The sequence below is a fragment of the Rattus norvegicus genome, chromosome 9 (genome assembly GCF_021556685.1).
Source record: "Rattus norvegicus strain SHRSP/BbbUtx chromosome 9, alternate assembly SHRSP_T2T, whole genome shotgun sequence".
Classification (NCBI taxonomy): Eukaryota; Metazoa; Chordata; class Mammalia; order Rodentia; family Muridae; genus Rattus; species Rattus norvegicus.
Genome location: NC_141542.1, coordinates 5891845 through 5918282, shown reverse-complemented (window position 1 = coordinate 5918282; position 26438 = coordinate 5891845). Strand labels below are relative to the sequence as shown.

The 26438-nt window shown below is 52.3% G+C and overlaps 1 protein-coding gene and 1 long non-coding RNA gene across 4 annotated transcripts; both read right to left on the bottom strand.

Moving 5' to 3' along the window:
• Positions 1 to 266: 266 nt before the first annotated feature.
• Tnfaip8l1 (TNF alpha induced protein 8 like 1) lies at positions 267 to 10969 on the bottom strand. Of its 3 annotated transcripts, none has more exons than NM_001399305.1 (3): positions 10866 to 10942; positions 3775 to 3874; positions 267 to 2563 (listed from the first exon to the last, which is right to left on the bottom strand). In NM_001399305.1, exon 3 carries the CDS (start codon positions 2556 to 2558, stop codon positions 1998 to 2000), a length of 561 nt encoding a protein of 186 aa, NP_001386234.1. In that variant the 5' UTR covers positions 2559 to 2563; positions 3775 to 3874; positions 10866 to 10942; the 3' UTR covers positions 267 to 1997. The 3 variants fall into 3 exon arrangements, with proteins under 3 accessions (NP_001386234.1, XP_087421189.1, XP_087421187.1); XM_087565063.1 differs by having other exon boundaries at positions 962 to 2563; positions 3775 to 3876; positions 10866 to 10969; XM_087565061.1 differs by lacking the exon at positions 3775 to 3874 and having other exon boundaries at positions 962 to 2563; positions 10866 to 10969.
• Positions 10970 to 16922: 5953 nt separating this feature from the next.
• Positions 16923 to 26438, bottom strand: LOC148003254 (uncharacterized). Its single transcript, XR_015629294.1, has 2 exons — positions 26084 to 26438; positions 16923 to 17219 (listed from the first exon to the last, which is right to left on the bottom strand). It is a non-coding gene; the product is annotated as an uncharacterized LOC148003254 (long non-coding RNA).

The following is a 26438-nucleotide window of genomic DNA, read 5'->3' as shown; positions in this document are numbered from 1 at the left end:
ACTGTCTCCCTTATTGGTCCACTTGGTCAGCACAAGGGACAGCAGCCTGCATGCTGGTGTTCCAGTTTTAAGACCTCTCTTTAGGCTTAAAGTGAGGAAATCCCTGTGGCGTTGGAACACTGAGAAAGGCTTCAGGGACCTGACCCCTCATCATCAGTGAGGGTCACAGAGAGGCTGCCGGAGAGATGGCTGCAGCAGGGCAGTATAGGGCTCAGGCTGGGATTGGGGTGCTGAGGCAGAAAAATCAATTCCAGGCCAGCCTGGGCCACGGGGCAAAATATTGTCCTTTAATCCTAGCACTTGGGAGGCAGAGGCAGAGGCAGGAGGATCTCTGAGTTCCAGACTAGCTTAGTCTACAGAGTGAGTTCCAGGACAACCAGGGCTACACAGAGAGGCCCTGTCTCAAAACAACAAGAAAATGTAGCTGTTAATAGAACCTTCTTTGTCCTTACATCTGTCTGCATGCACTGAAACACTGAGGAGGTGACTCCCTCCTGACCCCAGGAAGTTCCAGGTTGTAAACACTGCCCTAAATACACTCAGCTTTGCACGTTCTGTGTCTTCTCCAAATACCTCAGATAACCTTCCTTCCTATCTGCTGCTGTGCCAGCTCCTCCACAGACACAAACTACAGACACAGGATCTTCACAGGTCTCCGGCCATCCCCACCTCGTGCATGCTACCCCTGAGCCAAGCTCCTGATCCCTCACTGGGGAATTCTAGGCGCGGTCCACCCCTAACCACGCCACGCTGAGGGATTCTAGACAACTAACCCATACCTTAGCTGGGCACATATGTAGCTGGAGCCTACTTTCCAAGGGTAAAAGTTTTGTCTCAGTACCAATTGGGTTAACCAGTTATGGTGTCTCACATAACCACAGGCCCGCTCAGATAGTAGAGGCTGCTTCCACACACAGTCTCAGTTACAAACCCAGGCTACCATACAAAGAGGAAAGATGGATTTGTTTCCCAAATATGGAATTATAATTTAACACATACTTGTGTCTCCAGTGGCTTTACCCTGGTCTGAAGCTGGGAATGGGGTCCCCATGTTTGACAGCGAGTCCTGTCCTATCAGTGACAACTCCCAAGTGTCCACCTGGAATAGTGCCTCCTTGCTGAGTGGTTGGATCCCTCCATGTTTCCAAGTGCCAGAGCACCCGCCCCCATGTGGCTCTGTGTGGGCATGTCCACATGGAGATCAGAGGCCAACTTTCTGAAACTGGATTCTTCTCCTACTGCACAGGTTTTGGGAAAGCCAGTCAACAGGCTTGGCAGTGAGCACTCCTACAGGCTGAGCCATCTCACCAGCTCTATTTCTTTTCTTCAGTGCCAGGGTCCAGTCCCCTAACAGGATCTCAGATCCCAACACCAAAGTGTGCTTGGAGTCTCAAAACCACTGGGAAAAAGCCATGGCCCTGTCTAGCACCTGTCTGCTGGTACATTCGGTAGTAGCGTCACTCGTCAGTGCTCAGTGCCCTGCAGCATTGGCAGAGTGAACCCCCCTGGGCCAACCTATATGAAGACCTGTTGTAGCAGGCTGATACCTGTTCACTCTAGTCTGGTGCAAGAGTTTGAACTCCATTTTTTAAAGCAAGTCACCTTGGGAGGACCTGAGACTTAGGAAACAGTCATTTGGCAGTGGGAGGGATCAGAGGAGTACAATTCTTTTCTCCCAGTTCTCCACAACCTTATTTGAAAGACTGAGAATGCTCAGACAGTGGGTTGTTGGCACACACTTGTCGTCCAGCACTCTCGGAGGTGGGGGCAAGAGGCTCAGGAGGTCAAGGTCAGCCTTGGCTACATGGGGAGCTTGGTGTCAGCCTGGCTACATGAGACCTGTCTCAGAAGGAAGAGGAGGAGGAGGGGAGACGCAGGCAAAAGCAAATGGGCTACAGCAGGAGAAGCAGAGGAGACACTGCCTCGTGCACAGGCAGTTCTGTGTTCTGGGGGACCAGTCACCAGGGGAAGATAGGCTCCAGGTTGCTGACTCCAGGTCAGATGCCACCCTCATCCAACATCCTCCCAAGGCCATCACAGATGCGACACAGGTGGCTCCGGTAGGGCTCTACTGGACTGTACAGTGCGGCCAGGAAGTCGCCATTGGCAAAGTGACTGAAAATGTGATTGATGCGGCCGTGTGACTTGGCAGTGAGGTGCAGGCCAGTGGCCTGGTGCAACAGATCCCTGCATTCCAGCAGCCCGGTGGCCAGCACACACCGGTCAAAGGTGAAGTCTACCTGGTGAAAGCTGAGGACTGTCATGGCCAGGCTGTGCACCCGGCTCCGGAAACGCCGCAGCTGGGCTAGCGCGTTGCTGTCCAGCTGGTCTGCCCGAAGCAACACAGCCAGCTTCACGGCCACTTTCACCAGGTTCTTCACCACCCTCTGTGCCTCCTTCCGGCTGCGGGTAAACTCCTTAGTGGCCTGGTACAATTCATCCAAGATCTCACTGCTGGTGTCATCCACAAATACAGCCACCATGGCCTTGGAAGCCATCTTGCTGAGGACTTTCTTCTGGGCCTGCAGGACCAGGTTCTTTGTGCTGAAGGTGTCCATGGGCCCTGTCAGGATGACACAGTGCTCAGGTCAAAGGAATGAATCTGGACAGGACTTGGCACCATTCTGATTTCCCGGCAGCCAGCCCATGGTTTCCTAGCTGGGGAGTTGAGGCTTCAGATGGTTGCCATGGAGGAAGGAGCCAGGAAGTGGCCAAGAGGACAGGCAGGTCGGCTCCTGTGGAGCAGTCACCCCACTACCCAGTTCAAGCATTTTTAGAATTTTCCCAAATGACAGTACTAAAAACCACTGGCAATTCTCATGCCTCTTCCCTAATAAACTTCTGTAACCCCACAGAACTCTCTCTCCAAACCCCTGCTTCTTTCCTAGTAAACTCCTACATAACCTTCCAGTGCCCAAGGTCCCTGACTCTTCCCAGGACAGATTCATCGCTCAGCTCAGCCTGGGTATCTCCTCCTCTAGGAAACCATCTTAAGCTGACCTGCCGGGTACTTCCTCTGAGCCACACAGGGCTGCACAGCTGCAGGGTTGCAGGCCTGCAACCACCTCCCCCAGACCACAGAGGGACAGAGCAGGGCCTGGCCCCTCATCTGCTGTGTTCTTGGGGACCCAGAACCCTCTGGGAGTGAACAAACTTGGAAGAGCAGGATGGAGGGGACATGACCAGACTGGGCCCTTGGGTCTCAGTCTTGCCCCAGACGCTGGTCAGCTGTCCACTGCTCACCCTATCCTGATGGCCGGGGGCTGGGGGAGCAGCAATGCCCCCTTGCTTCAGACCACTTGCCCACTCCCAGAGTCCCCTACAATGCCTGTTTTTGTGTGAGCTCGAGCCCCGACCCCAGCCTCTCAGCCATCAGCTCCCTGACCTTAAGAGTTCAGGGCAGGCACAAGAAGGCTCTGTGTGTTTTCCTGCCCACAGCGCTCACCACCCCCACTGTCTGCCAGCCAGGGTCCACACACTACTGTTGACACAGGGCTACATGGCAGCTTGGCGCCTGCCACGTGAACTTATTTCGTTTCTTCGGCCAGTGCCATTTGCAACAAACAATGCCATCCAAGTGGCCCAGCTGGGAATGAATCCATAATGGTGGAATCTATCCCCTCAAAGTACACTGCACCACAGGGCCATACAGCAACAAAAGACAGTCTACCCCTGACCCCCAACACCACACCCCTACACTTGAGTCCTCCTCCCTCCTCCCTCCTCCCTAGTGTCTACGAATGGTGCTGAGTCTGAGGTGGGCAGAGCACTTGCCTGGTGTCGGTCCTCAGCTTTCAGAGATGACAGTAGGAGGGTCAGAAGTTCAAGGTCACAGCTGCATGGGGAGCTGGAGGTCAGCCTGAACTGCCCAACCCTCTCAAGAAAGGAAAGAGAAATAAGATGGAGCCTGAATGGGCCTCTCCAGCACCCTGGGGTTGTTTTTCAGTTGACGTTGAACACAGGGCTGCTAGCAGAGGAACAAAGTCTGATGTCCCCGTTTGACTCAGCGGCTGACTGTCTCTGGTCCTTGCTTTTCCCATAGACAAAGCTAAATCTGTTCTCTCTGGCTCAGAGGTGAAGCCGAGTGTGTGGAAGCAGGAAGAATGTCAGGGTGGCACAGCTGCAGTCCGTCATTCCCAGCTCCAAGTTGGCTGCCACCTGAGGCAGCCAGCTGCTGGCCTCTACTTCCTGTTCTGAAACCCATTGTTCTGACAAACTCCCCACTGGAGCTCTCCTTCCTGCATGACAGCCATGTGAGGCCTTCAGAACAGGGACTTTCCCAGGGAAAAAGTGCTGTGGCCTTGGTCCCTGCCAATTGAGTGTCACAGCACCCAAAGTCTGGTGCCAAAACAGTCTGCACTCCAGCTTCCAGAACTCAGCCCCAACGCTCAATTGCTCAGCTGCCCTAAGAGGCATTTATGGAGCACCAGCTGTGTACCAAACACAGAAATGACCAAAAGTGACTTTGTCTCTGACTTCCCAGGGCTCCTATTTATGCTATGTTCTGACTATAACATGATTTGGGGACCATCTTGACCCTGTAGTTGATTTTACAGGCCACATCACCCCCTTCATTCAATAACTCTTTTTTTTTCTTTTTTTTTCCAGAGCTGGGGACCAAACCCAGGGCCTTGAGCTTGCTAGGCAAGTGCTCTACCACTGAGCTAAATCCCCAACCCCATAACTCATTTTTTTTTTTTTTTGGTTCTTTTTTTTCCGGAGCTGGGGACCGAACCCAGGGCCTTGCGCTTCCTAGGTAAGCGCTCTACCACTGAGCTAAATCCCCAGCCCCTCCCATAACTCATTTTTAAAATGTATTTTTGTTTTTTTTCAGACAGGGTCTCTTATCATTCAATTTGGCCTTGAATACTTAATCTTCCTGCCTCAGCCTCCCCACCATGAGATGACGTGTTTATGAACTGTCTGGCTGGGCCTCTAGGATTACCCCTGAAGAGGACACTGAATTAGAGAGAGGAAACACAAGAAACCAATAAACAGGAAATAAAGAGTAAGATTCTGGGGCTGGAGAGATGGCTCAGCGGTTAAGAGCACCCGACTGCTCTTCCAGAGGTCATGAGTTCAATTCCCAGCAACCACATGGTGGCTCACAACCATCTGTAAAGAGATCCGATGCCCTCTTCTGGTGTATCTGAAGACAGCTACAGTGTACTTATATATAATAAATAAATAAATAAATCTTTAAAAAAAAAAAAAAAAGAGTAAGATTTTGGCCTGAGGGATGGGAAAAGGTCACTTGTCTCAAGGGAAGGGACAACAGTGGAAGGCACTGGGCAAAAGGCCCGAGGCGTAGCCATGTCTGCTGTTAGATCTGGAAGCCTCAGTCCTGCTGCAGGCCACAGCTGCTCTGAGAACCTAGCCCAGGCCTTGCCCTGTGGGAACAACACTCATGTCCTCTCCTGGGCCCTGGGCCACAGCTTAGAGTTGGTATGGTTTTTAAGTTTTTGTTTTGTGTAAAACAGAGTCTTGCTCTGTAGACCAGGCTGGCTTCAAACTCACACATGCCTGTGTCTGCCTCTCAAGTACCACAATGTCCAGCTTGCCCTGACCTTTTATGTGCCTTCAAACTCTATTTAAGTTTTCTTTTTTAAAAAGATATATTTATTTATGTACATGAGTACACTGTCACTGTCTTCAGACCCATCAGAAGAAGGCATTACAGATGGTTATGAGCCACCATGTGGTTACTGGGAATTGAACTCGGGACTTCTGGAAGTGCTCTTAACTGCTGAGCCATCTCTCCAGCCCTGGATTTGTTTTTTGAGTCGGAGTCTCATGTAGGCCAGGTTGACCTGAAGCCCACTGTATAGCTTGAACTCCTGATCCTCCTGCCTCCACTTCCTGAGTAATGGAATGACAGGTGTGTATCCATTCGTGGTGTATGCAGTGCTGGGGGCGGAGCAAGACGTGGGAGAGGAGAAGCTGCTAGGGTGGGAGCCAGGCCTCTCTTGGTCCTGGTGGAGTCTGCAGTTCACACACTACCAGGTTTACCCCTGGTGCTCAGAAAATGTCTGTGCAACAACTGATTCCTGAATACTGAGTGAGCTGTGAAGAACTCTGGAAAGGGAAGCATGAAAAGATACGGGGGCCCCAATGACTGGAGGGTCAAATAGGGTGACCCATGTGTGTCCCCTTTTCAGCCTACCAAGAGCACACTGCAGAAAGCCACCATAACTTCCAAGACTCCTAGTTGAGAGCAGAGTTCCCACAGAGCACCAACACCAGTGGTCCATCAAGTGGTCTCAGAGATGGCGGAGTGTATGAAGAGCTTGTTAAGTGTGCACACCTCAAATCCCCACCACCCACAGGAAAACAGCACTGGAGAGGTGGAAATTGGGCTCTCTGGGCTTTGATGGCTTGCCAGCCTAGCTCCCTTCACTGCTCCCCAGGTTCAGTGCTACCCTACCTCAAAGAACAAGGCAGAGAGCAACTGATGAGGACACTTGAGTTTCAGCTCCATTCTCCATAGACACACATAGATGACTGAGGCCATCAATGGTGGCCAGGATGGCCTCTGATAACAGTGAATACCATGGAGCTGGGCCTCAAGAGATGATTCCCATCACATCAAGTTTCATTCAACAATCATGTGTGACATGTGCCACACTTTATGACACTCTCCCACAATCACCCTCTGGCTTCTAAAATGCATGCTCTGAGGGTCTGGGCAGTAGGTAGGGCTTGCCTGGAGTACCCAAGCCCTGGGTTCTGTCCTCAGTATCAGGCACACCTGGTGTCACAGATGGCCGTTCATCCAAGCACTTGCAAGCAGAAACAGGAGGATGTCTGTGAGTTGGAGGCCAGCCTGGTCTACAGGGACATCTTGTACTCAAAATAAAAGATCTTCACTGCTTTCTGAAGTCATTGCAAATGCTAGGAGACTCTCCCCTTTTCCCCTGCTCACATACACACCCCAACCCCAATCTCCAACGGCTTGCTAACACATACACACACGCACACACGCACGCATGCACGCCGCCCTGCTTGCTCATCATTCAGCTTTTGTAAATAAAGTTTTACTGTCACACTCCACATGCACATTTGCATGTCCTGCAGAACACTCTCACTCTGAAGACCCGCAGGTGCATGATCCCTTGGGTCTAGGCTAGTTGGCCACTCAGTAAGTCTGAGGATTCTGGTGGGGTCCACAAGGCCACCACAGCCACCTTCAACCACAGAGGTGGCAGGAGGACTCTAAAGCTGGGAAGGTCATTTCCAACACAGTCAAAAAGAGAGGATAAGGCCTGGCACAGACCACAGCAAAAAGCAGCCAGGTCATTGGGTGATCTCTATGCTGGTGGCCGCTACTTTCTGTTCCGTGTGTGCCTGACAGCTTTCTTTACTGATGGCATGATTTACATTCTGTTGACACGGCACCGGGTAAAGGCACTTGCTGCCCAGTGGCTTGAGTTCCATACCTGAGACCCACACGGTGGGAGAGAGCAATGATTCCCAAGTTGTCCTCTGACCTCCACACATGCTCTGGCTCTCCCTCACACATAGTAAGTAAATGTAATAAATAATAAATACAACACGATTTACTTAGCTGGAAGCACTCAGTCCTAGACTTTTAATCTGAGTTTAACAACCAGATGGCAAGATTCCCAAAACTCAGCAGTGGCACGGTGCTTGTGAGGCTGATGCTGCCTCCCGCCCCTGGGCAGCCCCTGGCCTCGTGAATTATTTATGTCACCCATGCAGTACATCCACATCCATAATTGATGCCACCAAGCCCGCCATCCTCCCTCTTCACCCTAGTTGACTGTCCCAGGGGCAGCTGAGCCACAGCCCCTTGTCACCGGTGGTCCAGCCAGTGTCTGTCCCAGTGCAGTATGGCCAGCTGGAGATTCTGCCTCCACACAGCACCCGAGCACCACTGTCCATCTGCACTAGTCCTCTGGGAAATCAGGCAGGCTCCCTATAGTAATGCTGGTGTAAGAGTGGGAGGCCAGCTATATGGCTCATGAGATGAGGACACTTGCTGTGAACTCTGACAGGCTGAGTTTGAGACCAGGAACCACTGGGTAGAAGGAGAGAGGACCCCAGCTGGTTTTCCTCTAAGCTTTATATTCACAAAAAGGAATAAATAAGTATTTTAAAAGAGACTGTTACAGAGCCAAAGAGAGTGTGGATCTTTGATTCAACTTCTACTCCATTTCTTCAGGGTTGGGGTTTAAGACAAGGTCTTATGCTGCAGCCCAAGCTACCTTTGGCTTTACTGTAATCCCCCTGCCTCAGCCTCTTAGGTGTGTTCTACCACACCCAGCATCCACTCAATGTTTTAACGGAAGGGAAATATGAAGGTCATCAGTGTGTGCACTCAGCCCCAGAATTTCTCAGCAGTCTGAAGCCTCTATCCTGGTTCCTCTTACCCTGTCAGGGGTCCCTGAAATGCCAGAAGCCCCCATTAGCACTGAGTTAACTGCCCCTCTGCCTTCTGCCCTCCATGGCTCCCCTCTCCCTCCTCTGCAGCCACAGTGCCTCCTCCATAGCTCTCACAAACAGCAGGACCTTTACACACGCTGAGCCTACCACTTACCATTCTCTCCCACAGGTTGCTACGTGGTTGCTTTACCCTGGAAATCTCAGATCACTCATCTCTACGAACACCCAGTTACCCAGTTCCTTTCTCTTTTCACAGTTACCATTATAACTCAGGACAGAGTCCAGCTTTACCAACTGTGAGGCAGGAGATGGTAGGCGTGGGGCCAGCTTTGGTCACTGCTGTGTGCTGGTGCCATTAACTAACACAGTTGACTTACCTCAGTGTTCGGGAACAGTTTGTTAACTGACTAAGTAATTCCTCATGGCTATGATAAAATGAGAAACTGAGTCAGGGGCCTGGGAGTGACAGAATAATGCTGGGTCAGAACTGGGACTTGAATCCAGTCCCTACCTCAGAGCTTATCCAACTGCAGTCTTCCCCTGGGGTCCACCCTAAAATGGAGAAGGGGGTGGGGTGGCTATTGATCCGGCCTGGGAATCTTCCAGAGCTCTGTATGCTGTCAGCCCTTCCATGGTTCCTTCAACTGGCCTTTGGTCAGGACTGCAGAAGCCCCCACCTGCACAGCACCTTCTGGGGGGTTCTTAATTACCTCAACTGTTTTCCAGATGGGGAAACACAAGGTTGGGGCTCAGAAAAAGACACACTGGGGTTCTTGGAAGAGTGGGCTCACTGGGCTCCTGAATGGAGCCTCACTCTCTCTAAGCTTTCACTGAACACTGGATGGCACCCGTCAGTAGGTGGCACGCCTTCTGGTGGCCCCGATTATTTGGCCTGTATGCTGAGTCACCTCACTTGTAATCATTAAACAAACTTTTGTGGGACGAGTCCTAGTTTGCCTAGGGCTCAGAAAGTAAACTGACGGAGAAGTCTCTATGTCTGTCCATACCCTCAGGATCCACCACTCATCACTGGACTCCCAAGCATGGCTCACCAAGCATGGAAGCCCAGGGCAGGTGTTCTATGATGACTTTCTTTGTTCTGTTACTTTGTACAGTCCCCGTTGCTCCGCCCTCGCCCTCACCCCTCCCAGCCACCCACATCCTAGGTGTGGCCCGGATTGTGAACCTGTTATGTTTTAAAGTTGGTGCTGCCAGGGTTGATCTGCCAGAGTTGTAGAGGGCTCCGCACGTGCAGAGGCTCTGAGTGTGAGGATACCCATGTGGAGAAGAGGCAGCCACTTTGAGGTCCCAGGACAGAAAAACAGGACCTTTGGCACACAAAGCTCATGTTCCAGTTCTTTCTTTCTTTCTTTCTTTCTTTCTTTCTTTCTTTCTTCCCTTCTTTCTTTCTTTCCTTCTTTCTTTCTTTCTTTTTTAGATGGCTGATCTGTCTGTGTAGTTATGGCTAGCCTGGAACTCCCTTTGTAGACCTGGCCTCAAACTTACAGGCATCCACCAGCCTCTGTTCTAACCACTGGGTGAATACCATGCACCGTGACCCTTGGTTTATGTTATGTTGGGGCTGGAACTCAGGGCCTCTTGCCTACTAGGTGTGCACTCTACCCACTGGGCCACACTCCAGGGTCCCGTTTGTTTTAGACATGGCCTCAGTGTGTAGCCCACCCTGGCTCACCTTCTATTTTGTCTTTGCTTTTAACCCTCCCAGAAGCCTCAGGGAGTCATGAAACAACTGTCCCAAGACAAACAGGGAAACTGAGGCTTATAATTAAGTTACGTGTTCAAGTGAGTCAGGTTTGTCTGAGCTGTGTCCTGACCCCAAGGCAGGCCTCCAGAGGCTTCACAGCTTGGAGCTCAGGTGACCCAGAGGCCTGTTTCCAGCTCAGTGTTCCACCCTGTCCCTTTTCCAGACCTGCTGCTCACAAAGGTGAGAAGCCAGAGTCTGATTCCCTGTCTGTCTCCTCTCGCTGGCCAACCGTAGCCCATGTTCTGGACCCTAGTTTACCCTCCAGGCCACCACTGAAAGAGCCAGAAGGCCACAGACCTGTACCAGGTCACCTGCCAATTATGTGCCAGTCACTGTCCCAGTTCTCAGCTGGTAAAACTGAGTCCAAGCCCTCAGGCAATGGGAAGCTTGCAGTGCCAGTCCCAGTCAGGGTGACCCTGCTCAGGTGAGATTCCTGCATCAGCCAGAGCCACAGTGGGGTCCAGTCGGCCACCTCAGAGAATACCCAGACCATTTTGGAGTCAGGCTGCACGCCTGTACAGGGCCAAGTCCATCCAGTCTCCCCTTGAGGATTACTAACTTAGCCCACAGCAACCTGCTCACAACAACCGATGCTCCCAAAGCCAGTGAAACTGAGGCAGGATGCACATAGGGCGGTGTGGGAATAGGAAGGGACGGGAAAACCCCAGGAGAACTGGTGTAGGACCCCATAGCTCACCTGCTCCCCGCGATCCGTCAAGCCTTTAGTTTTCTGTAGGTGCCTCTGCTGGGCCAGAGGCATTGGCCGCTAGATCTGAGCCGGGCGGCTGGCGGGGAGGCCACGCTCCCGAGAAGGCCGCGCCCCCTCTAGACCCTCACTGGCTCAGCAAATGGTAGCTAGCGCACAGGCGGTGTACAAAGGAGCCAATAGCAGCAAGCCTCTGCCAAGAGGTGCTCGGCAGGAAAGGGGCGTGAGCAAGGGCGTAGCCTGCGGCCGGGGGAATTCCTCCGGAACAGCGCTGAGCTGAGTGCCTAGGCAAGAGCTGCCCAAAGGAGTGCTGAGGCGGGGAAGAGGAAAAGACTGGGACAGAGAAAAATGCAGCACGCGTGCATAGTGCGACAGAGATCCGAGAGGCCAAAGCGAAGAAACACGCCTCCGCGAGACACATGCACCCCTCTGGGCCGGCCTAGTTTACCCACTAGGTAGTTAGAGTGTCATCTGGGACCCCCGTGTCAACTCAACATTTGCCTTGGGACAATCCTTGTGGTTCCTGAGTAGTACGGAGGTGGGTGTCTCTGGGGTAAGGTGGGGGCGGGACACTGTGATGTCTTCGCTAACAAAGGCCGGGCATGGCCAGCTGCCTCCCAGGAGGAGGCTGTGAGACCTGGAAACTCAGTCTGGGAGTGGTTCCCACACCCCCAGTACCCCCAACCTAGGCCAACACCCCCACCTTACTCCAAACTCCACCCCAACTCTCCACCATGGGTCTGCACTTGCTGAACCTGGATGGCCTTGTCACAGCAAGGACACTGGGGGAAGCCTCAGCTGCCCCCGGCCCTCTTCGGGAAGCCCAGATGTTTGCTGGCTACATCCTGACCTTTCCTGGCACGGGCTTTAACACACAAAATTAAATCCTAGCTTTATATCTTATGAGAGATAGAAACTGAGATCCAGAGAGGTTAAGTGACTTGCCTGGAGCAGCACAGACCCCAATGGCTTTCTTGATTTCAAATTATCTGCGCTCTGGGCCAGAAACCTGCAGGGTGCTGAGCGTCACCATAGCCTCCATCCACTCTGTGCCAGGAGCTCAGCCTTGTGACAGCCACACACGACCCTAGACATGGCTCAGTATCAAAAAGAGAGACCACAGCTCTAGATTTTCATACCCCAGATTTGAAAGTATGAGCCAGGGTAGCTAGTGTGTTTTTTTCGGGGGGGGGGGCAGGTGTCACTGAAGCAGGTTCTTGGGCATCTTTTGGGCACCTTGATTCTGTGAGACTGGGGAACCCACAGACATCATAGGTGTGATAAAGTGGGGCTCAAACCCAGCTGTGTGGGTTAGAAGTGTGGTTCAGAGCTGGAGCCTACCCCTTCCACTCGCCTAGAATCCACCAGTGGGGGGCTGGGGGCGTGGCCAGGGTGGAGCTTCTGCCTAGAATACCCAGGTGAAGCCTTGACTAGGCTCTTGTGAGGGTGTGGACTGTCTTCCCTGGTTCTGCCAATGTCTCCCTCACCAGGTCCTCAGAGTCTGGTAAGGGTACTTTGGTGCACTTGATCCTGTGGTGTGGGGACGTGGTCGGGAGTAGAGTGACTTCCTAGCATGCAGGAAGCCCAAAGTCCATACCCAGCTTAGTAGCAGTACATCATCGTCTTCTTCATCATCACCATCATCATCATCACCACCACCACCACCACCACCACCACCACCACCATCATCTTGTGTAAGGACGAGGACACACACCACTGGGGCAATATGGGAAACAATTTGAAATTTCCGGAAGACCTCCATGGCCTCAAGGCATTCCCCACCTAGATACACTCAAGTAGAAAGAATAGATTCTGACGGCATTTCTGGCATTTTCCATTGAATTATTCATAGTAGCCAAAAGGTGGCAGTAACCTGAGTGTCCACCGTTGTGGAGAGAGATAGGGTGTGTTCCATAGAGACAGAGGAATATTACCCAGCCTGGAAGATGGGATTCATTCAGACAGCTCCCCATGGTATTTAGTGATGTCATTCATCCCCCAGTCCCACTCCCAGGAGTTCTCTGCATTAATCAAAGCTACAGAAGCAGGAAGTAGGGGGGTAGGTACCAGGGGCTGGGGAGAGCACAGAGCCAGTGTTGAATGGGAACAAAGCTTCAGAGGACAGAGATAAGTAAAGCTTGGGGGTTTAGGAGGGACTGTCTCAGAATGAGAAAACAAAGATGAAAAGATTAGCTCATGTGCTGGTTTCTATATGCTTGGCCCAGGGAATGGCACTATTAGGAGGTGTGGTCTTGATGGAGAAAGTGTGTTACTTTGTGGGTGGGCTTTGAAATCCTCCCCATAGCCACGTGGGAGCCAATGTTCTCCTATCTGCCCTTGGATCAAGATGTAGAACTCTCAGCATCTCCAGCTCCACCTCTTCATGGACGCTGCCATGTTCCCTCCTTGAATGGACTGAACCTCTGAACCTGTAAGCCAGACCCAATTAAATGTTGTCCTTATAAGAGTTGCCTTGGTCGTGGGGTATCACACCTCATGTCTGGGGTGCTATTCATTGTTTAACAGCAATGGAAACCATAAGACAGCTCAGAAGGGAGTGTCACTAGAGCTGAGAGTTGCACCCCAAGAAATCTCATTGTGTTTCTTCCTGGGATCTGGTCAGGGTTGCACAGATTCCAGCCATGGCCAGCAGGAGGCGCGCTCTGCACGCCTCCGAGAACGTAAGTCCTTGCTCCAGTCTCCGGACACCAGGGTGGGTGGGGACTTCGGTCGGAGGGAGGGGTCACAGGTTCATGTCACTCCGGACACCACCAGCTTCCCAACAGTTTGCATTGCACCCCTCCCAGGGGACCTGAATGATGAGACCGGAGTATGGACAAGGTTTGAACCCATGTGAGGCAGGGGCTCCATCTACAGGGCCGCTATGGTCCCCCATGTTAGGATGCTGCATTGGGGTGCAGGCCCTGGTTCTCAAATCTCCTTCTCTCCATCAGCCTGTGTGGCTCTGTGAGTGACAGCCACACACCAGGACCAATGTGTCCCAAGGTGCTGGAGGCAAGACTTCAAAGGAGGGAAGTACAGAGAGAGAGGGGCCTTGCTGCCCCCGCCCCCCAATGTAGGCATGGACAGGGAATTCCCCAGGACTGTGTGCATGAGGGTTCTGTTCCCTGCATAGGGTCAGAGGCTGGGTGTGGGGTCTGGGGCTGAGGTTTCTACATCAGGGGCCACCCTCAGTCACCAGGCCCCAGGCTGCATGTGGGAGGATAAACTGAGTCACAGTGAGTGTGCAAGCCTGGGGCTGCCGTTCAGGTTGCTGTCTCTGAGGTGCTGACTCCTCACCACCTTGGCTGGGCAAGATCAGGGGCCAAGATTCCTGTGGCCTTAGGAGCAGGGCTGGGGTGGGCTCAGTGGGTGGAGTGCCCCCATGGTCAGGCACTGGAGTCCATTCCCAACCAACAAATGCCTGTCATCAGGCTCTCGGGAGGTGCAGGTAGGAGTAGCTAGCCTGGGTTACGTGAAACCCTGTCTCAAGAAATAAAATAAAACAAAACTTAAAGGATATAAGCAAAGTTGTCAGTTCTGTGTATGTCTCCTTCCTTCCTTCTTTCCTTCTTTCCTTCCTTCCTTCTTTCCTTCTTTCCTTCTTCCCTTCTTTCCTTCTTTCCTTCTTTCCTTCTTTCCTTCCTTCCTTCTTTCCTTCCTTCTTTCCTTCCTTCCTTCTTTCCTTCCTTCTTTCCTTCCTTCCTTCTTTCCTTCCTTCCTTCTTTCCTTCCTTCCTTCTTTCCTTCCTTCCTTCTTTCCTTCCTTCCTTCTTTCCTTCCTTCCTTCCTTCCTTTCTTCCTTCCTTCCTCCCTTCCTTCCTTCCTTCCTTCTTTGACAGGGTCTTTGTGGGCCAGGCTGCCCTTATCTTGCTGTGTAGCTGAGGGTGCCCTTGAACTCCTGCTTCAGCTCTCCAGTGCTGATGTGGGAGACATAGGCCACCTCACCCAGTATACCCCCTTGCATTCTGTGTATCCCAATATGACTTCAAAGTCATCATCCCCCTGTCTCAGCTTCTGATATCAGACTGTGATTTCAGCTGACCTTCCCCCTATCCCATGTCCCTGTTGGTCTAAGCAGGGTTTGGCATACAGTAGGCACTCACTAAATGTTCATTAACCAGTCAAATAAGGTTTGACTGTCCTAAATGAACCCACAAGAAGGACAGGTTTGTCACAACAGGCTGGAATTAATTTAAACTCAGGACCAAAGGACTCACCATACCACTCCCCCCCAGGACATGCTTGCACCCTCTCTTCCTTTCCCAGCCTGGCTGCATCTGACCAGAGTCACTATCACTGTGTCCTTAGAGGTCTCTGGGGTGTCAGTGGCTCCCTTGGGGGAGTTCAGAGGGCCTTTTCTTCCTTCATTCTTTTCTTCTTTTCTTCCTTCCTTCTTTCCTTCCTTCTGGTGACCCTGGAGGGCTTCATGTAGAGGACCCCCACCCCTGTAAGGCCTGGATCCCAAACTCTCTCCCAGGTCGCAGAAGGTGTAAAGAAAGGGAACCACGTGCACTGCAGTTCTCACACCACCAGCTGCCCTCACAGGTGACATCTCCGGGGCTACACCTAGGCTGCTGTTGGCCTTATCTTCCCAGCTCATTGAGGTGTGTAAACAGCATAGCGACCTGATAAGGGGTCACTCAGCAGCCCCACACTGCTTAGAATCTGGGGCAATAAACATTAGCTAATGCTTTGTCTAGGTCCCTGTAATGGTCTCTGTGACGGAGTCCCTCCAGCAGGTAAAGAACATGAGTAGGGAGATGCACAGCATCCTACATAAACCATGCAGAGCTGAGTCTGTTCTGTGCACCCCTGCATCCCCTCCTGCCTCTCTCCTCCCACTCTGCTCCTTGCTTCCTCCTTACTCCTCCAACGCCAGGCCTTGTCCTGCTCCAGGACTGTCGTGTGAGCTGTGCACAGCTCAGCATCTGCTCGTGTATGTTGGTTCCTGTTTCTGCAACACTGTTCCCTCAAGAGTCCCACAAATATCTTTTCATTGTTGTTCATTGACGAACGAGATGGAGTGAAAATCCTAGGGCTGTCTCCCTCGCCCAACCCCCATCACTTTGCCCTGAAGAAAAACCTGTTTTGACCTAGTGGGTTTAGTCATGAAGAATTCTTCCTTTGCTGGACCTTAATTTCCCCCTCTGCAAAACAGGTAACATTTCTCAAATGCCTGTCACCTTCAAATGTCAAGGCCAGTTGGCTATGCCAGGCTGTGTCAAACTACAAAGGACTAACCGGACAGTATAGCTACGAGGAAGAGTAGGTGTGTGTCCATGATACCAAGTGTAACAGGCCTGAGAGACCATGCAACTACCCTTCGGAGGACTGTTCAACCGGGCAAGCTAGACCCCTGACCTCATCCCCAGACCTCTAGTTGGGGGATTCTAGGACAGCTCCAATCCTGACCACACCCCCAGCCCCTTGGGCAACTTCTTTATTAGGGTAGACTCGGAGGTCTTTCTGTAGGTTTGGTTTCTGAGAAAGGGTTCCCTTTTACAGTCCAGGCTGGTGTTGAATTCACAACTCTCCTGTCTCAGCTTCTTGGGTTCTCCATTTCCTGGCCTGTCCATTTGGAGGAGAGTTCAGTTCTGAGGTTCTGAAGGACTTGGCTCTGCCCATGCATTTAACTGTTCACTGAACATGGGAACAAACATGTCCCCCAGAGCAGACAATCCTGCACACAGATGTTCCAAACCCCAGTGATGTGATGGGGACCCTGAGCACTCTGCAAGTCCCTTGAGGCAACACCCCAGGGTGTGAGTGTAAGTGTGACTGTGAGTGAGTGTGGTGTGCTCACCTGTGCCTGCTTTCCTGAGGCAGCCAGGACCATGCAGTCAATGACTGCAGGCTCACTTACCTACCCCAGGCTTTATGTGGCCAGTGCCAGGACCTACTGGAATCCATGTATGATGTCTCCCAGCTCCTGCCACTTATGAGCCCAGATGCCACTTTACCAAGAGGTGCGTCTGCAAGCCTTGTCAATTCTTTGCTTTTTTTTTTAAATATAACTCATGCATATGAACTCAGTACAAGGGGAAGAGAAGTTATAAAGACACAATTCTATTCTGGGTCGATGACAGTGGGGAGAGAAGAGACACTGGGAGGCTGAGGTGGGTGGTGGGCTGCAGGTTCAGGGGACTCTAGGACCTCAGACCTGGTGCCAAGCTCTCCTGCTCTCCCCTTGCAGCTCCTTGTCACCTTCCCCTCAGACCAGGGCAGCTCCTGCCTGTCTGTCTGTCTTCCTGTCCTGCCTCTCTGACAGGTCTGTCCCCGTGCAGCTGTCACCATGGTGGGCCTTCGTCCTGCAGACTGTGTCTCCAGCCTTTGCCCTTCTGGCCTGTATAAAGGAAGAGTTCCTAGTGTTAAAAAAAATCTGTCAACTCAAATTCACACAGCAGACACATGTTTCTCCCCTTTCTTCTCCTCCCCTCTGCTTCCCCACACCCCTGCCTTGATAGAAAAAAAAAACCCAATTGCAGGGGAGTTTCCAGATATCTTAGGAGGTGGGAAGTCTTGGAGACCCTTCTAGCAGCCTGCCTGTCTCCTGTATGGAAGCCACCACTTTTGAGGATTTTGTTCCCCTGTGGAGAGAGGAGCTAAGGATCGTAGGCAGTAACAGGGGATGTACAAAGGACTGTGATCTCAGCACCCAGGGGAATACTATGCTTCCATTACAAATAAAAGAGGGATTTGGGGGTTGGGGATTTAGCTCAGTGGTAGAGCGCTTGCCTAGCAATCGCAAGGCCCTGGGTTCGGTCCCCAGCTCTGAATAATAGAAAAGAAAAAAAAAAAGAGGGATTTGGCAAGATTGTCTGTTCAACGGTGAAGGTGTAGAGCCTTTTAAAATTCCTATGCACATGTTTCTGCTTCTCAGTTAATCAGTGGACCTCCTGAAGCCCAATATCTGTACATTCGAACTTCAATGCCCACACTAGCTGGGCAAGCCACTTGAGTGGGTCTGTAAGATGAGTCTGTCCCACACCAACTTGCTATCCCTTACCCCAATGTCCAGGCCACTGTCTCCTTTCCTCACTCAGTGACTCATCTCATCTCCAATCTGTACTGAGCTTCCCACTGCTCCCCAAAGGTGACCCACACTCCATTTCCCGATGGAACTTTGAAATGGTGACTGAGATGCATCTACTCTCCTGCCCCAGACAGCTCTACCTCTTGCCAGCCACTCAGGCCTCTGTCCCAGGGCACAGCTTGTGCAAAGGTCCTAGAGCAAAATAAAGCCTGGTGTGTTGGAGGAGAAGGCAGTATACTCTGTGGCTAGAGTGGAGTAGGAGCAGGGAAGGGGCAGGATCTGGTCCCTATAGGGGACGAGTTTGCCTTTGACCTTTTAATGAAGTAAGTATTGACTGGTTTTGGCCAGGGATAGGGTAGGGAGTGGGAGATGGGGACCTGAGGAGTATGAGGGGGTGTTCGAGCTTGGAGGACAGGGAAGCATCTCATTTCCAACCTCTCCTGCAGGGACCTCTGAGGCCATCAACTCTGACTTTGGTTCTCTGACAGTGCTTGAATCCCATCAATGACCAGACCTCCAGGCACATTCCCTAGTGGCTGCCTTGGGGAGCCCTCTGCCCTTCCCTGCCCATTAGTGGTCTTGGGAGCCATATGTCTCAGATAGAATCCCCTCGAAGCCTTGCAGTGAGTTTGATCTGTGCCTCTCAAGGAGCCGGACACTCAAATGCCGAAGAGGTGTGATTTGGGGGCTGCAGCAGCCATGTACCCTACATCCAAGAAAGCAATGTGTCCTGGGTTTTAACCTCTAAATGCAGCCTGCCTGTCTCAACTCAGGCCTGTGTGGAGGCCTCACCTGAGGTCTGTGATCCAGCTAGGTGGTGAGAACTCCAGTTTTCCAAAGATCTGATGGCACAGCCACCTCCAGATGGGCTCCGGCTTTGGCAGGAAGATCTCAAAGGAGCAGGTGAGGGTAGAGGAGAGTCAAGTCAGGAGCACCCCAAAAGGGAAGGCGGAGGCTATCTGAGGGTCTCACATTGTCTCCATCTGTCTGCTATGCATCTATTGGCTTAGGACCCCTTCCTCCCTCTTCAGAGCTTGCAAGAAAGCTGTTCCCAGTGTCTCTATATCTCACCCTCTTGGAGTCCTCTGAGGACTCTGTGGTGGGCCCTGGGTGACACCCGACAATATTTATCTTGGTGACTAATGGGTTTCTACCTCACAAGCATCTGCAGCCTCCAGTGTCAATCAGCATGAGAAGGAAATGCTCATAGATTTACATGGGCCTCTGGAATGACTGGCTATCAACTGAGCCATGTCCCTGGTCCCTTCTCTAGGAAGCCCACTCCAACATGTCCTCCTTCCATCATTGCTGCCTGGATATTAAAGCACAGCCCTGTTCATTTACAGAAGAGGCTTCATCACTGGAAGCCTGGAGGGACAAAGCTGGACAAGGCTGGTCAGAGGCTGCTGCACTGCATACAGTTGGTGCCCAACACATGCACATTGCTTCTGAACCCTGAAGCTGCAGAGGCCTGGCAGCCCTTGCCTAGCTTCACAGGCAGAGGCACGAAGATCCAGGCTTTGCACACTCTCTTCCCAGTAGCTTTTTTACTTGAGTATCAGGACCAGCACTAATTGATTGCCCAATCCCCAGGAGGACTCTGTGTCTGAGGTCAGCAGCTGGCCCTGGGCCAGCAAGAGTATGGGAGGGGAGCAAGCCGCAGGAGTGAAAACCTGGCTCAGAGAGGGTGGCCAGCCAGCCTCACCACCCCATTCACCGTGGGGACTGTGGTCAGGATCACCTGCTTGGCTGGCTGGCCACACACACATACACATATGCATGCACACACATGTACATATACACACATGCACACGTGTATGCACACACATGCAGAACCTATAGCTCCATGTAGATAGGCCAAGACTCAGTGTGGCTAGGATCAGCTACTAAAAACTACCAGTCATAGGACTGCTGTTTGACTGAGTGTCCCCATCTGTAAAAGCCTTGGGGTTATAACACAGGCAATAAACAGCCTTTCTGTTGTCAACAGGTCACAACATATGAAGGAAAACAATGTGACTACAGCCCCAGAGCTCTTGGGGGATAGGTCTACTTGTGTAGGTCTGGACTTGGAGATCATCAGACATAGCCAGTACAGACAAATTGGGAAGCTCTGGGTTCGTGAGGGCCCCTCCCCCCAGTAAGATAAAGATATATTGGACAAGGTCTTCCTGTGTAGATCACGATGGCCAGAGCTCACTGAGATCCCCCTCTCCTGCATCCTGAGTGCTGGAATTAAAGGTGTGGCCATCACACCTTTAATCTTTTTTAAAAGGATGGCTGGCTGGGCTGATGACTCAGTGGTTAGAGCACTGGCTACTCCTGCAGAGTACATGAATTCAGTTCCCTCCACTTACAACGAATGGTTCATGGTGCCTGTAACTCCAACTTCAGGGCATCTGAAGCCTTCTTCTGGCCTCGGTATGCACATGTATGTTGAGGTGTTACTGACCCTTCTGATGTCAAGTGCAGTCCCCTAAGATCTGGAGTCTGCACGTAGACCTATGTGATCCTGCCCCAAAATCATTTTGATTGGTAAATAAAGATGCCAGCAGCCAATAGCTGGGCATCAGAGACATAAGTGGGGTTTAGAGTTCTCAGGTCAGAGGGCAGAGGAGAAGCAGGAGAAAGGAGAAGGTGAGAGAAGCCACCATGAGGTAGGTTTCTGTTCTTTGCAGGCTGTGGCTAAGGGGAGAGACTCTGAGCGAACTCCACCAGGTCCCTAAGCCAGGCTTGCACCAGGGAAATAAATGAATAGTAGTTTCTCTTTGAATGAGAAACTACTAGGGACTGCTGGGGACTTTGTTCAAGACTCAGTCCAGACAGCCTCTGCCTAGAAGAAACCGCCTCACATGAAGGCAGCATATAGGGCCTGTGCCAGCTGAAGTCTCTTCCTGGAGACAGTGTAGCAGGCTAAAGCTCCCTGGAGACAGTGTAGCAGGCTAAAGGAACTGTAATGAAGACTCTGGGACTTCTATCCACAAGAACACACCCATTCACATCCATCCACACCCATCCACACCCATCCCCCCATCCACACCCATTCACACCCATCCACCATCCACACCTATCCCCCCATTCACATCCATCCACACCCATCCCCCCATCCACACTCATCCACACCCATCCCCATCCACACCCATTCACACCCATCCACACCCATCCACACCCATCCCCACCCATCCCCCCATCCACACCCATCCACACCCATCCCCTATCCACACCCATCCACACCCATTCACACCCATCCACACCCATCCACACACATCCCCCCATCCACACCCATCCCCCCATCCACACCCATCCACACCCATCCCCTATCCACACCCATCCACACCCATCCACACCCGTCCACACCCATTCACACCCATCCACACCCATCCCCCCATCCACACCCATCCACACCCATCCCCTATCCACACCCATCCACACCCATTCACACCCATCCACACCCATCCACACACATCCCCCCCATCCACACCCATCCACACCCATCCCCCATCCATTCATTTGTCTGTTCACCCACAAGGTTTTTTTTGTTTTCCCTTTGTGTTTATTCCCTCAGATGCAAATGACTCCATGACCATCGTTTTCTTTTTTTTTTTTTTTTTTTTTTGGTTCTTTTTTTTTCCGGAGCTGGGGACCGAACCCAGGGCCTTGGGCTTCCTAGGTAAGCGCTCTACCACTGAGCTAAATCCCCAGCCCCTGACCATCGTTTTCTTGTTTGTTGTGTGTCTTTCACTCTGTCCATTCCCAACACTCCTAGTTCCCACAGGTACTGATCAAAGCTCAATATCCTGTTAACCATTTGCTGTTTCAACGCTAAAAAGAACTGACATCTAGAGTCCAACCTGAAGTTCAAACCCTACTGTTACTCCCTTGTGTGAGCTGGGAGAGGTGACAGACTCTCTGGGAGCTCACTGTGTGGATTAAGTGATTATAGAGGTTTTCTATGTGTCCCCTAGGAGTGATGGTCTAGAGTCCTCATCAACTGACTTTGCGGTGGTCTGCGTAGTGAAAATACAAGAGCTGGGACAGGTAAGGACTGTGTCACTCTCAGAAATGGGGTCCTCAAGCAGATGTCAGGAAGCTGTCTCCCAGCTCCTGTCCCTGACTTGTCCTGGAGGCCTGGGAGGCCCTGGAACCTTGGGTACCCAGTGCACAACACTGGCAAAAGTAGAAGCAGGTGGTTTGGGGAGACTGCCCAGCCATGCACGTGGAGAACAGCTAGAGAATTCACTCCTCCATTACCACAATGGCCTGTCCAAATGGGGACAGTTCTAGCATGCATTTTAATGCTGGGGAAACTGAGGCAGAGTGGCCTGGCCAGCCGCGCAGATGGAACGCAGAGTCTGACACCCTAGTCTCTTCCATATCCCTGTGGCTGTCTTAGGTCTTGAACTCACTCTGCAGTTGGGGTGGTCTTGAATTTTGAATCCTTCTGCCTCTCCCTTCAGAGCACTGGGATGACAGGCTTGCAACACCATGCCTATCTGTGGAGCTAGAGGATAGAACCCAGGGCTTTCTGGGTGCTGGATGAGAGACCTCTAACCCAGTCTAACCAGAATCTCTTGAACACACCTCCTGTGGGAGCCCATTATACTACAGAGGAAAACCAAGGCTCAGAGCCTAATGGACGATCCCATAAGAAAGTGTCAGAGATCAATGTCCAACCAGAGTCCAAAATGTGGCTTCTTACTCCCTCAGTATGGATGCAGCCCAGGGTGGCTTCCAATTCAATCTCCCTGCTTCTGGCTCCATAGAGCTTGTGATGACAGGCCTGTGCAACCTTTCCCAAGCCTTGGTTTTCAGACCCATAAAATGAGTTAAGATGCAGACTCCTTGACGGTAGCTCTGAGCACAAGGCAGTCCTGGAGAATTCGTGAAGCTCCCAGAGCCGGGAACTCAATGGGGACAGCTAGGCAGGGGAAAGGATTCCCACTGCCTCATCACTGTAACCTGGAGCACTCAGACCTTGCTCTGGCATCCCCTGAATGAGACACCCCCTCCCAGGCTGTCACCCCAGGTTACCTCCAGCTTTCTGCCCCACCCTGGGAACAGCGCAGCCTCTGTATCCAGGCTGTCTGTGAGCCAGCGTTGCCCAGAGACCGTGAGCAGCAGGCAGCCCCTCACCTCGGGCTACAGCCCCCACCTTGCCCAACCGTTCGGACCCAAGGTTGGGGACAATGAGTCAGATCTGGAAGGGGAGTGAGGACTGGCGACACTAGGGGCCTCAAGGGGCCTTGGAAAGGACCCAGGGATGATGCGAGAGGGTGAGGAGCGGGAGGAGCCCGGTCTACACCTCCCCCAGCTTGAGCAGGGACAGGTGTTTTGGATTCTGGGTGATCCGGCCGATCCCATATGGAAGGGAAGTGGCATGGGACACAAGTTATAAATACGGCCACAGCTGACTCGCGCGGTGGGAAGGGGGCACGGGCTGGGGAGACCTTGAAACCCCGGGCGTTGTCCTGTTTCTGTAAGGATACCAGGAGGGGTGACGCGGTTCACTAAAACTGCTGTGACTCCAGCCAAAGTCTTGAATCCCCCAGACACCAGGCCTTCCCTCCAGTCCCCTTTCCAGCCCTCCTCCAAAGACTTCCACTCCTCCCCGACTCCCAGCACACAAACTCCGAGCCCCTCCCTCACCCTAGCCACTCCTTCTCGGAACCCTTTACGTTCTCGACCCCGCCTCCCATAGTCCCTCCCAGACCACGCCTCCTTATCAGACCAGTACCACCCGCACCGCCTCTTGCTGCAGCCCCTCCCACCTCACCCTTCAGCAGTTGAGTATTCGGTGTCATGAACAGTCAAAGTTTTGGGGTGTCCCTACACCACCGCTTCTGCAGAGGGGTCCAAAGCCCAATGCCTGCGGAGACTTCTTTACCTCATACACATACAAGTCTGTGCCTCCTGTTGGGGTTGGAGGATACATGGAGGAACTGGCAGAACAGGTGCACAATGATGGAGCCTCCAGTACATATGTAGTGATGGGGGCACGTGGCAACTGAGATCACAGTACGGAGGCCTAGGCAGGCACATTGGGAAGTTGGTCTTCCTACATAACCTGAGGACTCAAGGTATCAGTGACTTGCAGAAAATAGCAAAGTCCTGGGGTAAGAAGAACCTGGGCTATTGGTTCTGGATTTGCTGTGCATTTCTGGGCCTAAGGCTCCACATGCAAACGAGGGTTCAACACAGTGTCCAGCAAAAATGTCCACCGGGGGTCTGGGTAGCAAGTGTGAGGACCCAGAACACATACTTGGGTGAGGCAGAGCCGAGGATCTCAGTTCTGGAGGTAGACACAACCCAGTCCTGGCTTACATGGTGAGTTCCAAGCCAGGAAGAGAACGTCACTCCTGGTGACCATGCTCAGGCACATGCACCCTCTCAGTCATGCTTTAGGAAAGGGTGAGCTCTGCTGGGCACCAGGTGCACACCAGGTGCTCCATAAATGGTCCCCAAAGCTTGAGACTGGAGTTGACTTCCCGCCCATGACTAGGGATAAGATGTTCAGGGCAGGTGTTCAAGGGGACTTATGGTCTGGCTTTCTGGCCAACACTTCCCCTACCCTGGCCCCTCCCTGGGGCCACCCGGCCCAGCAGCTGTCCCTCTTCATGTGTAGTGGCCTGTCAAACCCCAGCATCTGTTCCGGAACACCTGGTACTGTGCTTCCAGGGATTTGGGAGTTGCAAGTCCACGGAAGTTCAGCTGCCACAGGGGCTTAACCCTGGAGCCTGGCGCCAGCCAGGCCCTCAGAAGCCTGACGCTGGCCCACTTGACCCCACAGAGAGCCTTACTTCACTTCCAAACCTAGTTCACAGGACCTCAGCTTCAGCTCCTAGCCTTCAGGCCTGCCTGACTGTGTGATGCTGACTGGCTTGGTCTCTCTGGTCACCCACTATCGTGCTAGTCACCATGTGCCATCAGAGACAGGTAAGGATAGGGCTCCCCACTCCCCAGTAACATCCACCACAGCTACTGAAGCACAGGGATGGGGGTGGGGGGCAGCAACACCACCATCCTGACTCCAGGATCCCAGGGCTGGGATCCCAGAAGTGAGTCCCTCTGGGTCATACTGAGTTGAGGAGGAAAGCCAGGGCCTCAAGTGTCCCCAGAGAGCACTGCCAGTTAGCTGCATCCACAGCCTCTGTGTTTAGTCTCTTGAGACACAGTCTCACTCTGAAGCTCACTTAACCTGGCTATCCTCCTGCCTCCACTCGCCAAGTGCTGTGAACCTATGGCTGGCATGTCTTGGATCACCACTCTACAGACCACTGAGTTCAAGGGACAGAGAGGAAAGTCCCTCTTTATACATACAGGCCCAGAAAGGTTGAGCAATTGACCCACAGTCACACAGCCTTTCAGGGATAGCACAGGGACCACCTGGGATCAACGGCATGCTTCCTGGTGGTAATGCCATCTCTTATGATGACATCAAAGGCTGATGTCACTGGGCTAAAATGTAAAGCCATGGTGATGCATGCCTGTAGCGCCAGCACTGGGAAGCAGAAGGCTGGAGGATCGGCCAGCTTTGGCTACATAGGGAAGCAGAGTGCATCCTGAGATACTGATTCTTAGAATCTGTGTATCAGGGCCTATGAGAGGGCTCAGCAGTTAAAGGAACCCGTGACTTGAATTTACTTCCCTGGACCTACTTCAGAGAGAGAGAGAGTGGAAAGGGGGAACCAGTTCCCTCCCAGGTGCTGTCTACTGACGGCCACAAGCTGTGGCATACACACATACACACATGCACACACAAAACATTGTTAAAATAGAGTGTTGAAGTCATATTGTAAAAGCAAAAGCTGAGGCTAGCTCCCTGCCGCTCTCCTGAGCCTAAGGTCTGCCCCTGAGTGTACCTGGCCTCCTCCCCCATCTCCAGTCTCCTCTTCTCTGCTACAGCTCCTAGAACCCTCCTCCTTCTCTCCTTCCGCAGCTGCCAAGAACCAGGTCAGCCTCTGAACGGTGGGGACATCAAACAGAATCTATAAATACAACTTTGGAGGAGAGCCGCCTCCTGCCCCTCCCTGGCTTCAGGGCTCATCTCTGGCCTGGGCTGCTAGCTTGCATCCTTGCCCCAGGGGATCATTATTGGAAGACAGAGAAAGGACAGTGCCTCAGTTTCCCCTAAGAGCACATCTCTCCCCTCTCCTCTTCCTTCTCCAGCTGGGTACCTGTAATAGGAGATATTGCCTTGTAAAATCTTCAGTTCTCTGTAATCTTCTCTCAGGAACGTCTATGCAGAGCTGTGAACCTTTGCACTGGCGACTGCTGCCCGGCCCCTTTGCTTGGGCAGAGCCTTCTGCCTGAAATACCTTGCTTCCCCACCCCCATGCCTCCACCTTCCCCACCTCACTTGGGGTTTCTCTGGATATTCTGTCTCCTGTCATCTCCTCAGACATGTCCCTGTTGTCAGACTAGCTGTCTACTTTCTCCTTGGCCTCCAGAAGAAATCGTTCTCACTAGTCTTTCTGTTATGTACTGCATATTTCTCCTCATCATGGGCTTCAGTTTCCTCATCTGCAAAAT

Excerpts from the sequence above, each read along its gene's own strand:
- Tnfaip8l1 (XM_087565063.1), bottom strand. The coding sequence starts at position 2,558 with ATGGACACCTTCAGCACAAAGAACCTGGTCCTGCAGGCCCAGAAGAAA.